At 50.9% G+C, this 25432-nt stretch overlaps 2 protein-coding genes across 10 annotated transcripts in view; both read left to right on the top strand.

The window, feature by feature from the left end:
* Positions 1–6300: 6300 nt before the first annotated feature.
* The window catches only part of LOC110563608 (neuroendocrine secretory protein 55-like), a 51331-nt gene continuing 32199 nt past the window's right edge, over positions 6301–25432 (top strand). Inside the window, exons 1-2 of the mRNA XM_021660760.2 lie at positions 6301–6503; positions 6595–7558. Coding sequence (XP_021516435.1) covers positions 6668–7516 — 849 coding nt within the window. The 5' untranslated portion in view covers positions 6301–6503; positions 6595–6667 and the 3' untranslated portion in view covers positions 7517–7558. The remainder of the gene's footprint in view (positions 6504–6594; positions 7559–25432) is intronic.
* Positions 7436–25432, top strand: part of Gnas (GNAS complex locus) — a 63872-nt gene continuing 45875 nt past the window's right edge. For 4 of the 9 annotated variants that reach the window (XM_060382751.1, XM_060382750.1, XM_060382749.1 and 1 more), the window contains exon 1: positions 19194–21537. In XM_060382751.1, the coding sequence (XP_060238734.1) occupies positions 19209–21537 (2329 nt within the window). In that variant the 5' untranslated portion in view covers positions 19194–19208. Of the gene's footprint in view, positions 7559–18431; positions 21538–21755; positions 22056–25432 lie in introns of those variants that run through there. The other 5 variants (XM_060382759.1, XM_060382758.1, XM_060382757.1 and 2 more) reach the window with 3 other exon arrangements.

Here is a 25432-nt window from a genome sequence, read left to right as displayed (position 1 = left end):
TGAGGAAAATTTACAGCAATCAATATCACCCCATAAACACGTTATAAACAGCCTGAAAACCTAATGAAAAGCAGACAGCCCATTCACAAAGCAACAGGAGTATCAAACGACTGAGAAAACTATGTATGCCATCTCTCCAAGTGTCAAACGCCACATTTTACATTCAAATTATATAAAGAAAATACAAACCCTTAATATGGGAAAGACTTGAATAAATGAAGAGACGAGACTCCAGGCTTAAGAGTAAATGCAGAAGAGCCACAGAGCCTCCTCATTTAATTTATAGACCAAATGCAGCTCCAGGCAAAGTATCACCAAGGTCATTACAGAACTTGATAAAAATGGTTTTTAAATCCATATAGGAAAGTAAACAGGCAAAACTATCAGCGAGCTAGGGAGAAGGGTGCGGGAGGAAGGCACAGGCTCTGGCAGGTCTTAAAACTCAGCCTAAAACAATGGGGACCAGGCTGTAGACCAGGCTGTAAACCAACGAAGGGCCCATCAGGAAGACGGCACAGCTTAGAAACTCAACAGGAACAAAGCACATCACAGTAAGAAAAGTGCAGACCACAGGATGAGTCAACACTTGAAGGGCGGAAACTTCTTTCAAAATCCTCTTAGCCCCAGGACAGACGGATGAGAACGTTATCTTTCTCTATTCCTTCTTGCTTTCTTTTTTAATAAGAGAGAGACCAGAAAATGTCAAGGGGACAAGATGGAGATTTCCTGACACAGAGGGGAAACAGCTTTTCCTACTCCAATTTCCCAAGGTCCATCTCAAGCCATTCATTTCTAGAGCATGACAGTCAAATCCCAACCCTAGCTGAGGTTAGAGACCCATGCTGGTCTCTAATTATGCATGTTAAGGGGAGGCTGTGCAGACACACCTTCCCCCTGCTGTCACACCTTTCTGTGGGCACCCAGTGGCTACCACATGGCCTTCCCATCCCTGAGAACCCACTGGAGAGTACATGACTTGAAGCATTCATCCAGCTCCACCCCCATCCAGGCCTCCTTCCATCACAGATGATGGATGGGCCGGGAGGGAAACAATTGCCTACATGAGGAAAACCCCACAACTAATGGTTTATTAAACACAATAGTGAGGATTGGGACCACTGTTTTCATTTCTGGACCGAAGCTCTCCACTTCAGTCCTCTGAGCTTCATTGTGTGCCATGCAAAGTCTTCATGGGTCCCATGAGGGACCAAATCATCTTAGCACTGTAGGCCAGTAATGTGGTTCAACCTCTCAGGGTGGTGCAGAGAAAGGGAAGCAGAAGATGGACAGGGGGAAGGTGTCCACCGAAAGGGCAAGAGCAACTTCTGGGTCGTGTACTGAACCCATGGGGGTGGGCACAGCCCAACCACTGCATAGAGGAGGATGTCATGTCCAGACCGCCTTTGAAAAACAAAGCCAAGTGAAAAATAATAAGTATCTCAGAATCCTCTTTATCTCAAAGCAAAGCTCTGTGCATGAGGCCAATTTTGCCCAGTTATCAGGACAGGCTGATTACAGAGTCCTGGCTCGTTTGCTTGAAGATAATTGTCTCAATTCTCCACTTTACTTTGCACATATAGAAAGAGTCCCAATCTACTGCAGCCTCAGTGACTAGACACATTAAATTGGTCTAATCATAGTTTGAAGAGCTCAAGCTGAAAGGATTCTATGAGCATAAGCCTGAACCATGACACCACTAAGGGCTTCTCCTCCCCCGGGTCTGAAGGATGAGTCAGAACCTCAGGCAAGGAAGCTCTCTGTCCATGGTGGCTGGAGGTGGGGAGGGAGGTACTCAGGAAAGTCGGACAAAAGCATAGCTGGGGGCCAAGGCCTTTTGGACAGTCAGGTCCAGAGCAACCCGCAGTGTTTCTACCCCAAGACATCAGCTCCAGGTAGAAGCTGGGGCAGAGGACATCCAAGATCAGAAGCATCTGCTTAAGTGACATTCTCATGTCTCAGCTAATACTTTAATTCCAGGCTAGGGAGTGGGCAAATCCTACTTCTGACCTACGAAACAAGGCTCAGTACCCAGGAAGTCCAAACTCCAGGGCCAAAGCCCAAACAAAGACACAGCCTTTTCAGGATGGCCTATGCATTGAGCTCTATGTGAGGGGAGGATCTACTGGGCAGTTCTCTGGCTCCTGAGTATAGAAATCACTCATTCTGAGAAGAGGGAAAAACAGAAGAAACTGTGCTGTGTGTGTGTGCATGCGTGTGTTGCTCTGCACAGAATTGAAGGCAAGGAAAGGCAACTGCTATGACTTCTCAAGGTTGTTGGATTTGGCTCTGACTCCATCTTCCTCCCAATAGGTACAGCACAGATAAACCCAAAGATGGTCAGGACCGAATCCAGACACGTCCTAAGGATGTTTTTCCCCTATTGTTTGCTTTTAGCTTTAGCTGGCCTTTCCCCCCTAAATCACAAAATCAGGAGCTTGGAGTTTTGACCATTTCTACTGGTGAGAGCCAATTGAGATCAGTGCAGTCCAAGTAACAGCAAAATAGCACCCTGGAGAGATGAACCAAATGTTCCCGCATTGTGCCTAGTCCCCTTAGAGAACAGGAGGGAGGGGCCTGTACCAAATCCCCAGTGGGGTTAAGCCTTTCTGGCTGATTGCCACAGTGAGGGGTGGGCAGCACTTCAAAGTCCCTCAATTCAGTTCTCACCAAAGGAAAGTTTGAAAAGCTCTCCATCTCCAAAAATAGTCCTTTCCAGTGGCTGTCCAAAACAACATGCTCAAGAGTGATCATGCCTGCTGGCTGAGCAGAGCAGAACCCATCTCATCTTAGAAAATATGCCAGTAACTGCAGGACCTGACAACAGCTTGCAAGCCTTGTACAGACTTACGTTGCCCAGAGCAACCAGCATATTCCTTTGCACACGGAACAGGTAGAATGGAAGCAATCTTCTCATGAGTTTGAAAAACAAACAAACCAAAACCCAAACCAAACCAAATCAAAAAACAAAACCCTAAAATTCTCAAAGTTGGACTAGGTTTTAAAAGACAACAACAATTAGCATTGGCCTCAGAAACTAGAAGAATTTTACCTGTGATTCCAACCCTGGTTTCAGCCTACCTCCCCTGCTCATCTGCTAAGGTGGAATTCATTACTCTGTGCCCACTGGTAATCTGTTGTTAATATTAGGGGGCATCTCACACTGATCTGTGTGTTGTTGGATGGCAGAAATTGTTCATCCTCATTTACTTCGATCTCCCCACAATGCCAGGAATAGTGTCTTGGTCATAAAAGTGACTCAATTCGTGATTGCTAAATAGCCAATTTCATTTGTAATTTCCGAGACAGCTCCAGGAGGGGAGGCAAAGAAGGCCAATGTAATTAATAGATGGACCTGACTAATGCCTTTGCTCCAGAAAGTAAGTGTTGTAGAGCAAAGAACCTCAGAGGCCTACTGGCTTATAGGGGCTCCAAAACAGGCCACTGGGTGCATTTGCAGTTACCTGGGTTGTCTCAAGACTGCCACTTAAGTAACACTCCTTCCTGCCATGGAGGCAGCACCTTCAAAGTCTTCTGAAACAGAAGCAAAGTGGAAGGCTTGAAGCCCCTTACCTCCTCTCCTACAGCCTGGAGAAACGGCATCTAAAGAGGGCTGTAGTCGTCCTTCAGTTCCAGCTCTGGCCAGCGCCATGGAAACCTCTCCAGTGTGTGGTCATCTGTCCTTCGACCGAGCATAGTTTCTGATGAAGAGTTCACTCCACTTCAGAGGCCTGATTGCTAGAATATTCCTCAAGTTGAAGCCTATTTTGAAACAGCACCCATAGGTTCTAATCTTGCCCTCTGGAGGTATATAAATTCACTCGTAAAGCCTCTTTCACAGAACAGTCCAACTGGTCTAGGAGCCTCCTCCTGGCAGAGCCCTAAGATAATATATGACTATGCTTTATTTACCAGCAGACAGAGAGCCCCTTGTTCCTTAGCCTGATAACAACAACTGAGGTTGTTCATCACCCACTTGGTCCCTTTTGAAATTCACTCTACAGCAAGCACTTTTTAAAGTCATGCACATAATGCATTTTAAAGAGCATTTTCTGTGCAGATCCATTTGCTCAACCTCAGCACTAAGTGCAAGATGGAACTGTCTTTCAGTGCAACCTCTGCTCCTCCTGGAGCCTGTGCTGAACACATGCTGAAATGAATTTGTAACTATACATGACTGGGGCTTCAAAATGCATGCTTTCTTAAATGGCTGCTGGCTGATTAAAATGCATCCTGCAAAGAAAGAGCATTGCTAATGCAGAATCCTAGTCCAAAAATGTGTATTATGTAATGCATATTTTTTAATAATGCAGGCAATCTCAGTGTAGCCGTATCAGCACATCAGCTCTGGGCTGCCATCTCTGTTAGAAGCATAAAGCACTCCACCTGAAAAATGAAGCACTTTCCTACATACACTAAAAAACCATAATCCACCTCACTGCAGACAGCTGGCATCAGTTTTCATCAAAAGGGCATTTACCAGCACCCACATGGTCCTGATTTCTGTCTGAATGTGCCCGAAAACTGGCTTGACCAATGTCTTTGTGCTCCATATGCTGCCAGCAGAGTTGTGCTAATTGAAAAAAATAAGGTAAGTATATGGAAGTGGTCAGATCCCCTCAGAAACCTCCATTAGTCAGGGAGGAAAGGCGACCTGAGCAAGGTCTCCCGGGCCACAGCAGTACCCTAAGAGTTAGCAGGGCATACCTAGACTACTGCCACATGCCTGCTTATGGGCTTTGTTAATCCAACCCCACTCTGTCAGTGCAGTCAGCATTTCAAGGCTACACATGAACAGTTACAGCACAAAGACTACCCAGCAGTGGTGGGGACCTTCCTAAGTCCTTGACTCTACACCTGGAAGCTTCCATGCAGCATAAGTGAGCCATGGCCAGCACTGGCTTCAAGACATGGCTGAGAATTCACCTCCAGGAAAGAACTGCTTCCATTGGGAAGCAGTTTGGAAAGGCAGCATCACCTCTTCTTTTGAGCTTCTTCACATGGACGCAAGAAAAAAAAAAAAAAAAAAAAAAAGACCAACTTGTGACATGCCTCCCATGTAAAACAACCCTACTGGGACTTCATGCACCCAGGAACACAGCTCTGCTGGTCTCTATGGCGAAACAGACTAACCAAAACCCAAAAGAGAACACACAAAAAAGCACAGCACTCTGTATTTAACAAGCAAGGCAAGGTAAACGAAGCCCCCACCCGACCCCCCAGGAGCGCTGCTCACACCCAGGTGGAACCTGAGAACTTCCCACCCGACAGAATCCATCCCCTCCTGGACCTACCTAGTCCATCCCGTTTTCCAGGGCTCAGGATCACGCCTATTTACCTTAGCCTTCAGAATCCAATACCACGATCTAGTGGTCTCTGGCCGCCCCCTAGCCATGATGTTCTGGTTGATGCACCTGTTTTTCTCATGTAGAATTTGAGCCGATGCTAGAAGAATGAGCTGATGCTCTGGTTAAGGTATATTAACCCCTCAACACCCTTTCTCTAATTCAAGACCCGCTCGGGCTCATTGCTGTCTTCAGCACCTAGAACAGAGCTCCGCATGTGCCGCGGACACAAGTGTGCTGGCTGAACCCCCTCAGCTGAAATGTATCAGAGTCCGTACTCAACGACTACCCTAAAAAGCCACACGGAGAGGACGGCTTGTAGGGCCTTCTCTTGTATACTCTCAGCTTCCCGTGGTCTTCCGTGTGCTAACCATCGGTTTGCAAACCCCTACCTCGACAGCTAAGGGGATCTTTCTTGGGGAGGGGAGCTTGTCTGTCAACGGAGTGCATACTTTTTTGGAAGCTGCTCTAATTACAGTTACTTTAACAGCCATGACAAAAATAACCACCTTTGTCATGATTAATGGCTACTTGAGGTTCCAATCCTCAAACCATCAAGCTCTTGGGGCATGCCTGGTGCTAGGTCATTAATACGCATTCATGTACGGACCCTCATTCTCCCGATTTTTTGCAAATTTGCGTTCTGGTTGGCTTCCATTCGTTTGATGGCTTGCTCATGGAGAGAAAGTTGAGGAGTGGGACAGACCCCTACGGAAATCTATACTTGCCCTCCCAAGTCCGCTAACCTGTAGCTTTCTTACTCGCTTCGCTCGCTAGACCTCGCCAACCGCCAGCGCTCGCCCCCCCACTCGATGCTTTGGCGAAATCTTCTCAAACAAGGTTCCCGTCTGCCACCTGCCGGCCCACTAGGGTCTGCGCCAGTCTATGCGCCATCCCCCCACCTCCCTACTGCACATGCCCAGCAGAAGTCCGCGCAACTTTATAGGGCCACCCTGCCCCATCTCTCCTCAGTCTCCTCTATCCTCTCCCAGAAGAGAGGACCGGCGGAGGCACCTCTCCGAGTCTTAGACTGCACAGTCTAAGACTTAGCGAGAGGCGCCTGGAGGAGGCAACCCTTCTCTCTCCTTTACCTATCCCTTTCTTTTACTTACAGACGGAAGCTGAGGCGCGGAGCTTTAGAAAGTTCGCGGTGGCCGGAAGGTAAGCGCATCCCTTCTTTTCGCCCTGAGGTGAGACTGGGGTCTCCGGACCCAGCTTCTCACTTCATAAGGTTCATCCTTTTCGGCTCCAGCTGTCCTTGCGCAGCGGGGCCACTCTCTGCAGAGCCAGAGGGTGAGTCGGCTTCTCGCTGAGCACCTAGGAGAATGGATCGCAGGTCCCGGGCTCAGCAGTGGCGCCGAGCTCGCCATAATTACAACGACCTGTGCCCGCCCATTGGCCGCCGGGCAGCCACCGCGCTCCTCTGGCTCTCCTGCTCCATCGCTCTCCTCCGCGCCCTAGCCACTTCCAACGCCCGCGCCCAGCAGCGTGCCGCCCAGCGCCGGAGCTTCCTTAACGCCCACCACCGCTCCGCCCCTGCCGCCGTTGCCATCCCACAGGTACTCCCCGAGTCCCCTGAATCTGAGTCTGATCACGAGCACGAGGTGCCCCGGCCTGCGTTGGCCCGCCCCGAGTGCCTAGACTTCGACCGGGACGACTACGAGACCGAGACCGAGACCGAGTCGGAGACCGAGCCCGAGACCGAGTCGGAGACCGAGCCCGAGACCGAGACCGAGACCGAGTCGGAGACCGACTCCGAGACTGAGTCCGAGACCGAGACCGAGACCGAGACGGAGACGGAGACCGACACCGATTTTGAGTCCGAGCCTGAGACCGAGCCCGAAGACGAGCGCGGTCCCCGGGGCGCCACCTTCAACCAGTCTCTCACCCAGCGTCTGCACGCTCTGAAGTTGCAGAGCGCCGACGCCTCCACAAGCCGTGCGCAGCCCACCACTCAGGAGCCTGACAGCGCAAGCGAGGGGGAGGAGCCCCAGCGCGAGCCCTTAGAGCCCTTAGACGAGGATCCTCGGGACCCCGAGGAGTCAGAGGAGCGCGAGGAGGCGAGGCAGCCCCGTCGCTGCAAGACCAGGAGGCCAGCCCGCCGCCGCCGCCGCCGCGACCAGTCCCCCGAGTCCCCTCCCAGAAAGGGGCCCATCCCCATCCGGCGTCACTAATGGGTGACTCCGTCCAGATTCTCCTAGTTTTCATGGATAAAGGTTAGTTACCCTTACCAAACTGGGCAGCCTGAGACAGTGCGTTGGGAGGAAAAAGACAGGTTGGGGGGTAAGGTGGGAAGGGAGCGGTGTCCACTAACCAGCCCCAAACGAACCCCAGAAAAGGAAAGTGGGTTCTTCAAATCTCTCCAGGGCACCGAGGGGCCCTTGAGAGACCAAAGGTTTGTTGGACGGCGAGGCTTTTCTGGCGCCTCGCTGGAGACAACCTGAGGTCCCCCGGCTGGCACCTGGTGCGTGATACTGAAATCTGAGCGCGCCCCAAGCTTGGAGCCGCACACCCAAACGGCAATGGTAAGTAAGTCGCTTGTTTTCTACGTCCCCCACCTCCTAGAAAGGTCAGTCTTCAGCGGTCTAGTTGGTCTAGCTAGGGGCCACTGGGCTCCTACACGGAGAGAGGTGCGCGTGCCAACTTTGGCGATCTGAGAGCCGCTCCGCCGTAGATACACTGTTGCAAAGCGCGGAAAGCAAGCGTGCTGGCATTGGGGAAGAACTCCAGAACCTAAGTCGCACGTGCGCTCAGCCCGCCCGGGAGCCTGGAAATCGGGCCCCGGCATGGCCAATTTGGGGCCGCAGGACCCTGCAGCCAGTGCCCCCCACGCCGTGCAAGCAGTCTTGGCAAACACCGCTCACCTCTGGAGGTTCGCGGAGGCCAGAGATCGTGAAAAGGAGCGCGCGCGCCTCTCCCGTGCGCCCTAAGGCCAACCTTCTCGCATAGATAGGGGTCTCTTGATAATAAATAGTGCCTGGAGGGCACGCAGTGCAGGTACAGGAGCCTTTAGGGGTGCCTTTCTGGGTTACCCGGGTTGGCAGCACTGACAAGGTCACATAGGAGTATCGCCAACCTTTTGGCGCAGCTGGTTAGGAGAATCCGACTTGTCTGGAGAGCTAGGGGACCGTGCGCCTAGTCCCTAGAGGCAGGACAGCAGGCATGAGAGCTCTACTAAGTGGTCTTGGGCAAAATGGTAAAGCAGATCAAGGCATAGGCTGAGTAAGGGGGTCGTGGCTATCACTTGGACACCTTCCAGGGCGTCTCCAAAGATCGTGACACTTCCTAAGCTGGGAAGATGTCGGATCCTGCGCTTAGGACTGAGAGAGGACAGGAAGGACACGTTGCAGCCATTTTGGCCATCTTCAGCTTGGGTGGGGCTGTATTCGGAATCCGTAACCCGAGGGGAGATCACCAGTGATCTGGCCCAAAAAGCGCAGCAAGCACGTAGCACACCTTGGAATGCTTTCCCCTCCAGCTCTGCGTAGAAAGGCTGATTATAAGTAAAACGCACCTATTGGAAATAGCTTTTTTTTTTTTTTTAAGTACGTATGTCTGGTCTTGCGGCGGCCTGAGTTATTTTGATGGGATGATTTAGGAAATCTGGTTAAGAAAAGCATTTTCAGGGCTTGAAATGAAAGACAGCTGGGATCCTGCGCGCCTAAGAGGAGAATGGTGCTAGAAGGAACGCATTACGTAGTCTCCTTCCAGGACCTACCCTCTTCCCTGGGGTGGCGCCGTAGCCTCCAGAAGTTCAGTAAGGGTGGGCTGTGCGCACTGCGGCTAATTGCGTCGTTGGTCAACATCGGGAAGCAATTTGTTGGCAATGGGTAAAAGAGGACGCGGCGGCCGTCGGAAAGGAGGCGGGACTTTGGGGCTGAAGGCGTGAAATTGCCTAACTGCGTAGTTAAAATTCTCAGCAACATACAGATGATGGTGACGTTTTCCTGATGTTAGATACCATTTTGTCTAGTGACGCATCAATAGCCTGAGTTTACCAAGCAACAGGTTTCTAGTTAACAGGTGGAGATGTCCTGCCGTTCAGCATGTCATCTGAGTGACGCATTTTCGGCAGTTAGGTTTATCATTAGCTAAATTAGAACGCTGCCTTGTTGCTGAGATGAATAAAAAATTTAAAAGGTCTTCAGTCTTCAGTCCCTATAGCCCCCCCTCCCCTACGTCGCTTTTTTAAAAAGAAGCCTACAGCCAGGAGTGGTAGCACAATGCCTTTAATTACAGCAAAGGCAGGGGTATCTGTGAGCTCAAGGCCAGCTTGGTTTACAGTTCCAGGCTTTACCGCCCCCTCCCCTAGGGGAGGGGACGGTGCAAAAAAAAAAAAAAAAAGTAAAAAAAAAAAAATAACCAAACCAAACCAAACAAACAAACAAAAACCCCAACAAGTCTGAGTGAGTGGTGAGCAAGGCTCATACATGGGGTAACCAAATAGGAACGCGAGTTTTGCTGTTTTGCTGTCTCTCAGTAATCTTCCACGGTCTACCTGAGTCACAGCAGCCGCTTTTGCGGCTCAGAGCTCCCTCCCCCTCACACCTCCCCCTTCCTAATGCTACTCTGACTCCAGGTGAAAAAGCTCAGAGGGCGGATGGAGGTGTACCACCTTTGGGGAAACACCCACCAGCCCCACGAGGTTCTGCTAAACATGTTTTCCAATGCCCAGTTTCTGCGAAACAGATTTCTCTCACTCACTGGGGTTCAGCTACTTTCCTTTTACTGGGACTTTTCTAGAAGGTCCTCAAACATTCCCAACTGGCCCTTTGTCTCACCCTGCTAAGCTGGGGTTAGCATTTGAATTGGCTGGCTTGCCCTTTAACATAGGTAGATTGGCTGAGGGAGATGAACCCTGGAAAAACCAAAGCCTGGGGGCTGGGGTGGGGGCTGGGGAGGCAAAGCTAGTTAAAACTGTGCGCTACAAGATTTAGGACTCTTCAATGCATTAATCATCTGCTTAATGGAAAAACTTCCCTTCCTTCTGGGGGGAGGGGCGCTCTTATTTTAAATTATGTGGCAAAGCCCAGATGTATATGTTTAATCAACAGAACTTAAATGGAAGATGAGATGGAGGAAGTAAATTCTAGAACTGACTTTTAAGTGTGTTTGTTTGTTTATGTGGCTGGCGCCTTTTCTGTTCTGGAATTGCTTACAACCTTTGACTCTTTAGCCTCCATTTTAGCAGCTGTGTTCCGTTAACAAGAATTTGAAACATCGATATTGGTAAGAATAAAGTTTTTTTAAAAAATAAAAATGTATGATTTACTTAATTTCTCCCTGAAAGAGGAAGCTCTGGAGGAAACTGAGCAGAGACCACAGTCTGGGGGGAAGCAGGATATTGGCCCAAGTCACAGAGGCCAGTGATGTCAGCTCCCTCTAACATAACACGCAGTAACAAGATGGGAGACTCAAATTGCACCTTTAATCCCATGCTCCACAGTGGGGGATGGAAGGTCCTGCTGTGGGTTTTGGCACTAATTAGCCTATTTCCCAAACCCGACAGGGCAACAGAACCATAGACAAAAGGCAAAAGAAATGGGGTTAGCCCAGGCTGCCTCTACCCACCCTGTTGAATGGCTTCAGGCTTCCCTCACACCTCTCTGCCTCAGTTTCTTCTAAAATGCACTATCTGAAAATGATCTTATAGTTTAAGGACTGTGCCCTAACGAAATTCCTCAGTCTCAAATGTTGATTAAATAAAAAGCACCAACTGTGAAGAAATTTGTTTTGTGTTGGTCTGATATTAGTTTGTTAAATCTGCTTTTCAGCTCGTGGCACAATGACCTAAGAGGGCAGGTGTGCCACATGTCCTGTCACCGTGTCCTGTCCTTGGGGAGGAGTGGGGGGGCCATTCCTAAGAGCACCCAGCAATGCTGGGAGCGGTGGGGTTGTTTTTCCTACATTCTTCCCCTGTGCTCAGTGTCTAAAACAAACCTTTCAGAGCCCCGTACCCATTGAGAGGTAACAGCAATGAGAAATAGCCAACCGTAGTTACGTCGTGGCTTGGAGGCTTAGAGATAGCTGGGATAAACCAAGTCTTTCACTTTTCTATTAATTATCACTCCCTCCCAGGTGCTTTTCTCCTGCCATTTATTTAGTGGTCCCTGTCTCCACACAATTTTAGTACTTGTATTTATCATTTTATACGTTGCAAGGTCTGGTAATAGATAAATTTTCTCTCTCTCTCTCTCTCTCTCACACACACACCAAATTTCGTTCCATTGCCTGGGGCAAACAAAGCAAATACTTCTTGACAAAATTGGCTTTGCAAATTAAATGACTTACCATCACATATCACATTTGTTTTATGCTTTAACCCCTTTCAGCCATTTAAAATTTTGGTTAAATATTACTAGTGTTTGTTTTTCTCAAAATCTCCCTGACAGGGAGTCCTCTCCCCCTGTGGCAGTCCCCTCTCTGCTCCGCTCCCCTCCCTTCCCCTCCCCTCCCAGTAAACAGCTTAGTCCAAGAGCCTGCAATGCAGAGCCACATCACCTGTTGATAGGGCTCTGCCAGCAGAGACAGGACACCCGAGGAGACCAGGAGGGGGAGGGGAGAGGCTGCTTCCCCAGCCTCAAGTGTGGCTACAGCCTGTATGTTTTTTCCTAAGGGCCTATTTTAGGGTGAGCATGTTATATATCAGCAAGAGGATGTGGCTGCCCCATGGTTAAAGAGGGCAGTAAGAAAACAGGGTGTTTAGAAGCAGTAATTTAAATGCAAGGAGAACAGAAAGGGTGGGATTACAGAGAATAAAAGAACTAGATGTGAAGCAGCCAGGCAGGAGCTTCAAGAAGGAAAGGGGGAGGGGGCGAAGCCAGCCAGCAAATTTTATGGGTATACAAAAGCATTTACGAGATAAGAAAGAAAAAAGTTGAGGGCACAATCAACTATGGCAAGCTGAAAGGGGTTAAAACCAGGTACAAGAAGCAGGCGTCACCTCAGTGTTAGGAGTGTTTTTAATAACCAAAGATGGCCGCTAATGAGGCTTTCAGATTAGTCACCCCTTGAAGTCACTGTTCCCTGACAGTCCCCAGAATTTCAACTTCATCTACAAAATGGAGTTCTCATACAGATACCTCAAATTTGTAAGCTTACTTACCAGTTTAAAACCTAAGCATTGGGTTTTGACTCAAGAAAGGCCAGCCTCTACGGCTCCCACTCTCAGACTTGAAAAAAATAGGCGCACAAACCCAAAGTTGATAGGTTTCTCCTCCCTCCAGGCAAGAGCTGTCTGACTGTCCTGGCTTATGTTGCTGTTCCAATTAGACTTCGTTAGGAAAATTTGCTTTCGATAATTGAGGTTGTATGAGAAGGTGAAATACACCATTCCCCTTAAATTCAAATAGCATTCAGGCCCCAGAAGCCCCCAGGGTGCCTGGAATTTCCACCCTGAGTTCCAGAAATCTTAAATAGCCTTTCCACTAAAACCAAACCCACCTTCCGGGATCCCACATCCCATTCCTTCCACCCCCACCCCTGCTAGCAAGCTTCCCTGGTACTGTCTCTCTCATCTGCAATGGGCACTTCTCTCACAGTGGACTCTGTAGCATCCTCAGCTGTTCTGCACAGGAAAACCACAGCACAGTGTATGCAGGCACAAGTGGCAGGAGCATGGTCAGCTAAGGCACAATCTGGTGACCCCGCTACAAAGAAGCCATTGAGATGGAGCACTGCTAACAAGCCTGAGTGAGGGGCCTGAATTCTTAGGGCTTTTCATCCAGAGCTGCCCAGCTGTATTCATAAACATCATTTCACCCCCTAACATGAGACCTGCATCAGTCCCCAGTCCAATATCTTGCTCTATCTGTTGGGGTATCTTTCCTTTAATTAGCATTTGCCTGATGCAGGCCACACATAAGCCCCTTCTGCAGACAGCAGTAAGCTGCTGCTGCCTCCACTGGCCAAGGCTGGCAGAGATGGCGGCAGGGAGGGGGGCGATGGCTGCAGCAGTCTTAATTGAACAGTAATTAATTGAACAGCTTCAAAGTCTTATTGCCACTCAGGGAAGCATTCAGAAAACCTTTGTCACTGGGAGGCTGAGAGACTTAGTGGTTGCCTGAATTCTTATTCTATCTTCTCTTTCTCTGTTTCCTTTGCTTGCAAAATAATAGCACACATATGAACTACGTGCAGAGGATTCCCACCAGGCCGCCCCTTCCCCCAAACCACAAACCAAAAAGAACCTTACTGCCAATGGTCTTGCTTTTCCTGGCTTCTGTTCAGTTCCTCTTGCTCTCTCTACCCTCTCTTCCTCCCAAGGGGCCTTTTCTACTTGGCTTTCTCTTTTGTGGTTACAAGGATAAATCAAGTTGAGAAGCAGCTACTTGATATCTGCATAGTCCTTGGACTTTTGGCAGTTAAAAAAAAAAAAAAGGTACAAACACAATTGTTGATTAGAAAACAACCACTAGGAACCCGGATCTTACAAAAGTGGGACCATGCCTTTTCAGGTGACAGTGAAACTGTGGGAGTCAGCAGCTAACTCCTTTCCAGTTGCTGTTACTTCCAAAGGACACCTGATATTTCTTGCTTGGTCATTTGGACCAACTGCTCTGAGCATAGGCTGGCTTTCCTCAGAAAAGCAGCGGCCAGTGGAAACGTAGTGATGCTTAGCATTCCTTTCTTACACAACAAATCCTGTTCCCCAAATGACATACCATCTCCCTATCGCGTTTTGCTCTTACACATTACTCATGAGAATGGGGTCAAGACCTCAAGCTTAGCTTTTGTCCTTCACACCTATTTAGCCTTCTTTGGGCATTTGCCTGACTGCCTTGACTTCCTCTTCCGTCGCTTCATGCCTTAGAGCCGACTTGCCTTCCCTGTTCTTACTCATACCTCTAAACATTTACCTCCTCCCCTATTACAAAGTCGACTAGAATAGGAAAAACAGTTAATATCCTTTGCTAGTGAGCTGGTGAGTGGGATAAGCTGGCAAAGGTACTTGATTCATTGAACCCACACGGTGGAATCAGCTCCTGTAAGTTGTCTTCTGACCTCCACATGGATGTACACATGCTTGAGAATACATACATGCACACAAGCACACACACAAACTTAAGCACACACATAAATAAGAGGCGAGGAATAAAAAGCTTTTGCTAGTGTACGGTTATATCTGGACATTTAGAAACCTCACTCCTAGCAGGGTGAGGCTCCAGACACGGTACTCAGCAACGCTCAACACAACCCTTCGAATCCACATCAGACATGTGTTAAGCTAGCAAGATCCACAATCCAAACAGGCTCACTAAACAGTCCAACCCATCAGGGTGACTCCCAGTCAACCTGCATGCTTGATCACCTCAAGCTCTTACCATTCTGGGCTCCCCAAGTTCTTTGGCCAGGCCATCCAGTTATCTTTTATGCTGATCGGCTTCTAAAACTCTGACTCCTCTGCAGGGCCCTCGTGAGCTTTGCTGCTGCTGTACAGCAGAGCCTCAGCACTTCGCTCCATATCCATCCAACTGACTTGCTCAGTCACTATAGAAAACGAGAGCACAGGGGGCAGAGGGATAGTCAGGGTTAAGTATGGGGCTCTGGTTCTCCTAGTATGAATTTACCTTTAAAGAAATTTTTAGTCAACATAAGGACTCTTTCTTAGCTTTTTCAAATGGGGATGATTTTTTTTTTTTTTTTATACCCCAGAGGCTATTTGGACAAAACATGAGAGCATTTGTATTATTACAACCAAAGGGATGTTACTTGCATCCAGTAGACACAGGTCAGGGAAGCCATATCCTATCTTGCCATACACAGGACAGTCACCACAGCAAAAAAGATTACCCAGCCCAAGCCACCAGCGTACAGGCTGAGAAGCCATAATGCAGGCAGGGGCTGCTTCCACCTCTCCATCTGCTACCTTCCTTTTTCTCTTCAACTGTCCTCACCAGATATATCCCTCCACTGGAGAAATTTTATGTGATTAAGTAATTTCAAATCCTAGGAAGGTTGATTTGCCAATTTAATTTTTTGCTTTTTACTCTTCTCTTAAACTTCAGACCTTTCCTTCCCAGAAATAGGTTGTAAAAATCTCCCCCAAACCGTCCATCTTCCTTTCAAATCTGTCATGTCTGAAATAAAAAAATCTACCTTCACACCGGCCCCTCCCTGACTTCTCTGTGCAATTCCTGGTGTCTAACAACCAGGTCCTAGTCTTTGGCTCTTCCGCCTTTTGTAACCCGTCTAACACAGGAGCTCCCAGGAGGCCTCTGGAACCCATCTTTTTTTTTTTTTTTTTTTTTTGGTGTCTGGGTCTCTCCTTTAGGGGCTTCCGCAACTGCAGCTTCATTGTGAACAACCCTTTCTTTGTTCCCTCTATCGGAACCACCCTCCATATTGGTTCTGCCTTTTCTAAAAACTGGACGCAAATCTTCATCCGCAAAGGAGGAAGAAAAACACACCTTTCACCATCTAATCCATTTCCTCTTCTTCACTTCCTGCCAAAATAGCCCGGATGCTCCATGGACTCCTCAGAAAGCACATCCATTTTCCCCCCTTCTTCCCACTGCTTCCACAGAAGCAAAGGTGTCCGATCGTTAACGCGGCCAGGCCCTACTCTTCCTTTTGTGGGCCTCTTTGTTCCAGATAGGTGAAGGTGTGCCCGCCCTGCTCCGCCCCTTCTATTCATAGTCAAGACATCTTTCTATGGAGACCCATTCGAGGCGCCATTTTCTCCATCTGGTCTTTGCAACCCCTCCTATTAGAGGCCTTCTTTTTTTTTTTTTTTTTTTTCCATTTCCATGCCGTTCTGCTCTTTCGCAAGGAGATTGGCATGCTCTGGATGTTTCTCCCTGCCAGAGAAGCATGATATAAGAAAGAACATGGAACAAAGGATTCCCACAGATGCTAGAATGTCTGAACAAAGAGAGCCTGAGCCCATTTTTTTGATGAATGGTGCTTTGGGGATGGGTGTGCGAGGCCTGGAGAGCCCAGGAATCCGCGTGGCGGTCTTCTTGGGTTTCCAACCTCGGCGTCTACTGACCTTCCACCTTGTGCAGGGTTCAGCATCCCTGGGAAATGAACTCTGTCCATCTTGTACTGCTCGTCTGCATCGGAGCAGTAAGCTCTCTCTCCATGGGCCTGGCTCACCACCTCCAGGCCCTAGAAAAGCCTCTCTCCGCGGTGTTTCAGCGGTAGCCTTCTCTGTGAAGGGGGTTAGCCTACCGCCATCATGAACCCAAGGGATGGTTCATGGCAACCCCCGACTTTCCCACCTGGCCCTGGCGATTTAGGGCAGAAAAAAGATTGACCCCAGAAGGCACACGCGGCTTACCGTGGCCTTCTAGGCCTGGCCGCCATAAACCCGCCCGCCAACTGCTTCCCACCGACCCAGAAAGCACACCTCTTTGGGCGTTCCAACGCGGCGCCCCCTAATGGACCTCCCACCCATATCCGGTTTCCGGTCTGAAGCCCCCTGCTCATTCGCCAGGCATCCTTGATTGGCGTGACCCCAGCCCAATAGCTGACCTGAAACTGGGGTCGGAGGGGAGTGGGATGGTGGTTGAGACCCAGTTGGACCATTCAGTTTGTGTTCAAATTGTTTTCGCCATTTTGCGTGGGTGTAGTTGGCCAAACTTCGGACCAAAGTTCAAAGTGTCCGGCATGAAGCGCGTCGCGCCGTAGAGCCGAGGTGACACGCCTTCGGGAGGTCCCAGGCGTTCGCTAGGGGTCCGCTTTGTGTGCTTTCTTTTACTCTGGGCGACCACGTGGACGCTGCCGGACAGGGGGCTGCCGTGTGCTGAGCCTGCAGTGGGAGAGGGACATGTTAGACTTCAGAAAATCAGTGCTTGCCGCGGTACACGCGCATGTGTCTTGCAATACAGCCATCTGCTTGGTGCATGATTGCCGCAGCCGACCCCATGTGCCTCCACCTTCTCTCCCCTCAGGGTCCTGCAGGCCAGACAACCACCTGCCTCACTGCCTAGCTGCACTGCAGCCAAAGACAATGCCTCGCGGCCGTCGCCTGCGGGCAAAATGACAGCAGTGTGAGTGCGCGTGCACGCGTGCCGCGGTTCTAGGCTCTGAAAGCGGCAAAGGAAACAAAACAGAAACCCCAGAAAAACTAAAACCCCGTAATGCCCCTGCGTAGCCCAGACCTAGGGTATTTTGTGATACATTTCCGGAGCCCACCGGGCAATGCGGCTGTTTATCTCCTACAGCCCTGAGCCCCCCCCCGTGGCTCCGCAAGGGGCTCCCAGCCTGGCTTCCCGGCCGCGGGCTTTGTGGCCGCGCTGAAGGCTGCCTGGCTGGACTGTTGCAGCTCAGAGTATAAGCAGCCGCTCTCGGGTGCTCACGACCGAGGGAAAAGGGGGCGAGAGGGGCTTAGGGGAACTGATTGCTGAAACGGCGGCGGTCGCCAGCGTCCGGAGGTCGCGGGTCTCGGCAGCCGTTGCCGCCGCGGCACGATGGGGTCGGTGGGCTAAGTACGTATCGGCTTTTCTAGTCTTTCAGATCACCCTAAAGGAGCCGTCACCCGCATCCCCAACCCCCTTACGCCCTTCCCCGGGGGGGGCGGGGGGTGAAGACCCCCCAGCTACGTAGGGGTCTTCCGGTAAGTCCCGGGCTCCCTCCCTCGTCTGCGCGGCAGCGGCAACCGTGGGGACCGCCTAAGGGGGCTTCGCATGTTTTTCCGCAGTGCTCTCCGAGACCTTAAATTTTACTGCGTCACTACCTAAACAGGGCGAATGCTAACTGCGTCACGCTAGGCCACCGCCGAGACCCTCTAAGTAGAGTGAGGACGGGGCACAGAAAAGGGATTTGCTGGAGCCGTCCCCCGTAAACTGCCGAGAAAAACATCCAAGAGGCGACAATTTTAAAAAAAAACGACCCCCGAGCATTGTAAAAAAAAAAAAAAAAAAAAAAAAAAAAAAAAAAAAAAAAAAAAACAATAAAACAAAAAAAAAATAACAAAAAACCAAATTGCGTGTTTGCGTTCGGCAGACCCTCGCCCCTTCGCCCCCTCGCCCCCTCGCCCCCCCCGCCCCCTCGCGACCCTTCCGGTGGGCTCACGACCACCTGTCGCATTTTCGTCTGTGTTCCTCTATCCCTTTCCTTGTATCTTAAAGGCTCCCTTTTCCCCGACTTGGAACTGAATAAAAGCCGAATGATTGCCGGAGTCTGGGGTCTTCGGATAAGGGGTTCGCCGCGCACTGGGCTAATCTGGGGTGATAAAGCCCTCCTGCAGTCCCTCCTCCCCTCGAGAAGATTCAGATGGGGAGGGAGGATTTCAGAGCCTGTACTCTAACAGACCAATGCCCACGTCTTGCGTCACGTGTCCCAGCAACGCAGGAGAGCTCGCGCGCTCTCTCTGGCCAGGGAAAAAGCGAGGAAGAGAGACTCAGAGTCAGTCCGGGAGAGAAGAGGAAGGAGGCGAACGTTCCTGAGAGGCCTGCGTGCACCAGCCCCCTTACCCAAAGCCGGGAGCTGTCAGAGCTGGCAGCCAGCTCCCCAAGCCACCTCAGACTGAGACCGGCGTCCTCTGGCGGCAGAGAAAGAGTTTTTCTCACGATTTTCGAGACGAATCGGCACGCTCCGGGATGCCAAGAAGGCGGAGCTAAAGTTGGACAAAGTAAGAAGAGGGAGCAGGAAAGGCCCGCGCATGCCCAGCTGACCGGAGCCTGAAGGGATAAGCGGAACTAGGAAAGTACCAGGTTCCACCAGCAAGAAATGAGTTGCTTCTGCCGCGGTCTTGGATTCTAGGCCCTGAGCACCTATCCTTTCAAAATTTGGAAACTGAGGCTGGAGAACTTTCCAGCTAAAACTTTTAATTTTTTTTAAAATAATTTTTTTCACCCTAGTTTGGCTGGGTGCTCCGTCTTACGGAGCCCCAAACTTATTTTGAAAAACCGCCACCGTGTTATGGGCGTGTGCAACCGCCTCCACGGCAGTAATATGTCAGGACAACACGATATCCCCCCTGAGGTCGGGGAGCAGCCCGAGCAGGAACCTCTGGAGGCCGCAGGGGCAGCTGCCGCCGGTGCTGGGCCTGGCCCAGCCGAAGAAATGGAGACCGAACCGTCCAACAATGAGCCCATCCCCGACGAGGCTGGCCTTGAGGTCTCTGGACCCCCTGAGGTCTCCAGATCTGACCTCCAGAGCCTCCCTCAGGCCTTCGAGGAAGTCCGAGTGGGTGGAGACTACAGCCCACCTCCGGAGGAAGCCATGCCATTCGACACCCAACAGCCCAGCCTCGGAGATTTCTGGCCCACCCTGGGGCAGCCTGGAACATCTGGGACCCCATCGGGCCCCCAAGACTTCAATCCAGCGCTTTTGGAGCCCGGGACCCCCGGTGGTCCCAACCCGAGCCTGGGAGCCTATAGCCCCCCACCGGAAGAAGCTATGCCATTTGAGTTCAATGAGCCTGCCCGGGGATACTGGCCCCAGCCTCCCATGCACGTCCCGGACCTTGCTCCAGGAGGTCCGGAGGAAGGGGCGGCCGGAGGTTTTGCCGCGGAGCCCGGGAACCTCAGATCTGAAAACGCTGGCCTCCGAGACGACTACAGCCCTCCACCTGAAGAATCCGTGCCGTACGGGTTGGACGGAGAAGGATCTGGGAGCGATAGCCCACCCCCGGGGCTCCCGCGAGTCATCCCGCCAATCCGCCCTGGCGGCGAGTTCCCGACAGCCGCGGTCCCGAGTACGCTCTGCCTCGCTCCCGCCGAGAACGCGCCTCCCCTTTGGGTCCAAGGCGCCATTGGCAGACCGTTCAGCGAGGCTGTCAGAGCTGCGCCCAACTTCGCCTGCGACACCCCCCCGTTGGAGATCTCCAGACCCCTGCTGGAGATTGGCAGAGCCTCCATTGGGGTCGGCGACGACACCGCTGTCAATATGGACGACGCCCCAATCGCAAGTGATGGCCCGCCCATCGAAGTCTCTGGAGCCCCAGATAAGAGCGAGCGCGCAGAGAGACCCCCAGTTGAGCGAGAAGCAGCCGAGATGGAAGGAAGCCTTACCACCGCAGCTGTGGTGGAAGGAAAAGTCCCCTCTCCGGAGCCAGGGGACGGAGGATCCACGCAGCCAGGAGCCATGGATGCCGGGCCAGCCCCAGCCGCCCAAGCCGTCGCTACCGAGCCTGACGCCGGAGGAGCTCCTCCAGCCCCAGCGGCACCCGCGGATCTCCCGAACGAACCTGAAGAAGTCGGAGCAGCCCCTGCCATCCGAGCAGAGCCTGACGGAGGTGCAGCCCCGGCCGTCGCCCCAGCCACCCCTGCCGAGCCCGAAGGAGCCGGAGAGCCAGCCGCCGCGGAGCCAGCCTCCGAGGCAGTCCCTGCCACCACGGCCGAGCCTGCCTCCGGGGCAGCCTCCGTCACCCAGGTGGAGCCCGCGGCCGCGGCAGTCTCTGCCATCCCGGCGGAGCCTGCCGCCCGGGCTGCCCCCGTCGCCCCTCCGGAGCCCGCTCCCCGACCCATCCCCACTGCCAGAGCCCATCCGGCCGCCGGGGCAGTCCCTGGCGCCCCAGCGATGCCAGCCTCCGCTAGGGCAGCCTCTGCTAGGGCAGCCTCCGCTAGGGCAGCTGCCGCTAGGGCAGCCTATGCAGGTCCTCTGGTCTGGGGAGCCAGGTCACTCTCTGCTACTCCCGCCGCCCAGGCATGCCTTCCTGCCCGCGCAGCTGCCGCCGCCCGCGCAGCCTCTGCCGCCCGGGCAGTCATTGCCGGCCGGTCAGCCTCTGCTGCCCCAAGCCGAGCCCATCTTAGACCCCCCAGCCCAGAGATCCAGGTTGCTGAGCCGCCTACTCCGCGGCCTGCTCCGCGGCCGCCTGCCTGGCCTGACAAGTACGAACGTGGCCGAAGCTGCTGCAGGTACGAGGGGGCATCGTCCGTCATCTGCGAGATCGACTCCTCTAGCGATGAGTCGGAAGAAGGGGCCACCGGCTGCTTCCAGTGGCTTCTGCGGCGCAACCGCCGCCCCGGCCAGCCCCGGAGGAGCCACTCGGTCGGGTGCAACCCAGTCCGCAAGTTCTTCGCCAGAACCTTCGGAAGCTGCTTCGGTCTCTCTGAGACCCGCTCACGATCCCTCAGCCCCCGGAGGGCCCAGGAGCTCATGGAGAAAAGGCGCAAACAGATGCGCAAAGAAGCCATTGAGATGCGAGAGCAGAAGCGCGCAGACAAGAAACGCAGCAAGCTCATCGACAAGCAACTGGAGGAGGAGAAGATGGACTACATGTGTACCCACCGCCTGCTGCTTCTAGGTAACTACGCAGTTTCTGCCCCTGGGCAGTAGGGCCTCCCGGGCACCCGGGGAGGGGGTGGCAGGGCCTTCCGGTGGGGCTTGGGCCTTGTCCGTGGGCGGAGGGGGTCCTGATACCCTGTTAGAAGTTCCAGGGAGGGACCCCAACTATGCCCTGGGAGTGGGGGGGAAAAAGGGGATTTTTCGAGGGTTCGGGTGGCCGAAGTATATGCCCTCCAGGGAGAAAAGTGGTGCCGAGCAACACTGAGGGTCGTTACTGTCAGGAGGCCAGCGCCAGCGCCAGCGATCGTAATAGGCTGGACAGGCGGGGGCGTGAGGTGAGCCCGGAACGGCTGGGGTGGGCCCTTCGGGGCTCCCCCGGCTTAAATGTTCGTGACCGCGGTGGGCTAGGGCCATCCGGGTGCGCGCCCCCGCCTCGCCTGGCACGGCTGCTTCGACTCAGACAGCTTGTTGTTGGTGTGTGTTGGTGTCCATTTTCTGTGTCCGCCTGTGCATGACATGCTCAGTGTGTCCCAGTTTCCATCCCTGGCACCTTCAGTGTACCCGCCGATTGTGTATTCGTAGTCTGATATGGGCTGTCTTGTGATTTGCGCCATGGCGCGAGCAAAACTTTCCGTATTGGCACACTCTGTAAAAACCTGTGCGCGGACTCTCTGCAGCGAGCAGAGGGAAAACGCGCAGTAAAAAAAAAAAAGGTGGCGGGGCATCCTGGGTAATCGGCTGGGCTGTTGGCTGGGGGGAGTGGGGCCGCAGCCGCGGGCCTCCATAACCTTTTTCCCTGTGTGTTTCTCTCTCTTTTTCCCTTTGCGTTAAGCATTTCCTCACTTCAAACCCTCACGTCAAACCCTCCTGCCTTAACGGCTGAAAAACCAGACACTCAGGTATCTGGGGCTTTGGGGTTGTTCGCAACGTCTGTATTTTGTATTCTGCACATACACACACACATACTAGGCCCACCTTGGGGGGAGGAGAGAGGTAGACAGAAGGGGGGGGTATAGTTAGCTCTGTTGGCAAGGCCACATTCAAAACACTGGGTTGGTTTCCTAGGGGGTGGGCGTGGCTGGGTTTAAATAAATAAAAAAAAATATATACATATAAAAAATAATTTTCTTCTTAGCGAAGAGCCCTAGGTAAGCCAATCACTTACATTTTTACAGCCTGTGGTAGGAGGGGCCAGGCTTAGGAAGGTTGGGAATTGTGTTGAGAGAGCAACTTCCCCTTTGTATTTTAATTATATAATTAAAATAAAAAAATAAATACTCAGTGCATACTGAATGCGTGGACAATGCATGGGGAGCTGGAAATATTACTTGTGAACTATGTAAATCTTTGCATATGAGTTTTTTTCAAGCAGCTTTAGCTGGGGGAAGGAAGATCGAAGGTAAGATCTTCAGTAAATCAGTTTGGGATGAAAAAAAAAATAAAGATTTTAGGATGAGAGAAATGTTACAGCAGCCAGATGGGCACCTCTGGAGGTCCCCATCTTCCCCCCCTCCTCTGTTCAACCCACTCCCCAGCTCTCCATGTCTTCTCCCTCCCCTAAGGCCCCTCCCCTCATTCCACAGCCAGAGCCCCTCACCCCTCATACTTTTCTCCAACCTGAGGCATTCATTCATTTTTGCCAGATTAATCAAAACAGCAATTAACAATGGTCTGGATCTATGGCTTAAATAAAATCTTCAGGAGTGAATTCTCCACAATTAATTTATTTTATTCTCTAAGACCTGTCAAGGGATCTCAGGATCACAGTTTCTGGGGCTGTGCTACGTCTGTCTGTTGGACATTTGATAATTTGTGATCGTGTTTATTAAAGACATTGATGACATGACTGTGCTGTTGTGATGTGCCTCCCACGTACCATGATTTTAGAAGGATGGTCATTTTATTTATGCCTACCTGGGGAAATACTGCTATCACGGAATCAAACACATAGAAAAGGGAAGTAGCTGTAAATTTCAAACGTCCCTGCTACATGAACAGCGTAGTACCTTCCGTGACAAGGCTCTGGTTTCACTGCAGGCCCATTTCCATACTCTGGGAAGCTGACCTGTGAGTTGGGGCTGGAAGGGTACGGCCACAAATGTCTGCAGATAGAAGGCCCAAGTGACGCTGCACATCTGAATGCAGGCTGGCAGAGCAGACGTAGCCCTTCCATTCTGTGGCCTCGGTTGTCTCATTTTAGAATCAAAGCTTTCATTAAAGCAGTCTCAGGCACCACTGCTTGGGTCTTCTTTCTAGCCCCCCCCCCCCCCCAATGAAGAGAGGAGCTGGAGTCTTATGCTGTCCATTAATGCAGCTCTCTGCCACAAACTCCATGTTTGGGGCCAGCTTCTTTTAGAATAGTAGATGATTTCCTTATTTCCCTTAGATTATTTGTTTGTTTGTTTGTTTTTCTAGAGGGGGTAATTAACCAAAACAAAAGCACATTTGTTGGGGTACCCTGGTACTGGCCTGCCTGCCCTTTCTGGATGTCAGCCACGATACTCTTTTGGATGCAGCATTACCCAGAAGGCAGGCTGCTCAGCCTTGGCCTGGGCCTTGCCTGAGCTTTTAAGATGGCCATCCCTGCTTCGTGAGACTGCAGCAGAGCTGTCTGTCAAAGCAAGCTGCAGTTTCTCACCGTGCTGGTTTCCATTTTGCTGAAGCAACAAGAGAAGGATTGTATCTGGGTCCTTGTTACTGATTGGGGAGAGGGAGAAATAGTAGGAAAGGATTTACTTAAATTTATGAGACTTTTTACTAACTGTCTAGCCCTATTATGGTAAACAAGATATCTTTGCCTTCTGACCCCCTGAAAATGCAGATCAAATGACCATCCTTTAACATCTGTCATACGCAGATTCATCTGGTTGCTTTTAAAAAAAAAAAAAAAAAGGATTTTTCTGTGTGCATACTCTGTTTCTATTGCCCAAACATTGTACGGCTGGGAATATTTTGAAAGATAGATGATAGATAGGAAAGTAGAAAGATAATAATTTAACAAAAATTCTATAATGTCTAGAAAGCTGAGGCTTTTTAGCATAATTAATCACAGACTGTTTCTATGTTTCTGTTACCTTAAAATAATTCTGTGGGTTAGCCTTTTCTTCTTTTTATTTTCTCCTTCTCAAAGCTTCATTTGAGTATTTTTCTTGGTTTAAAACCTCAAGGAGGCTACTGGATCAGAATTTTTTAGTATCTCCTGCCTTTATTATAATTGTTTAGGTAAATTACTATGTGTAATATGACCACTATAATGACACCGTATTTCTATAGCACATCACAATTAATTATATAGTAATTTATTTGGCTGCCAAGTGGTACAGTACTGCACTGCATCTCATCGTGCGAAGCTTTTTTTTTTTTTTTTTTTTTTTTTAATGCAGCCATTTTTTTTTTTTTTTTTTTTTTTTCTAAATTCAAAATGTCTCTGCTGAACTGTTTGGTGCAGTGGGAAGGGCATAGCTTATTGCCTGCCCCCCCCCACCCAGATTTTCACGGAGAGAGAGCTCTGCATCCTGCCTCCCAGTAACATCCATGTTTTTCAGAGGCCCTTTAAAGGTTTTTAATTTCTCTCAGAAACATTTTTCTTTTCTAAATGGGGAATGTTATTTTTAACTGGCTGACATGCTCTACCTTGAGAATGTGGTATGAACGTCCCTTCCTGACTTGAAATCGGGGGCAAAACCTCAACGCTCTCAACGTTGTCAGTGGCCACTGATGATAATGGTGACATGTTCTAATTGCATTTTGCATTTAAAAAAAAATATTTTGTCTATTCGCATCAATCCTTTGAAGCAGTTCTGGGCAATGAAAGAACTTCAACACTCCATTTCATAAGCATATCCACTCAAACCACAGAAATTAAATGCTAGAGACTTTTGTTTTTCTTCCTCAAGGTTTGCGAGGTAAGTATG

Source organism: Meriones unguiculatus, chromosome 4 (genome assembly GCF_030254825.1).
Source record: "Meriones unguiculatus strain TT.TT164.6M chromosome 4, Bangor_MerUng_6.1, whole genome shotgun sequence".
In the NCBI taxonomy this organism is placed as follows: Eukaryota; Metazoa; Chordata; class Mammalia; order Rodentia; family Muridae; genus Meriones; species Meriones unguiculatus.
The sequence above is the reverse complement of the archived record's forward strand: the minus strand, read 5'-3'. Positions and strand labels throughout refer to the sequence as shown.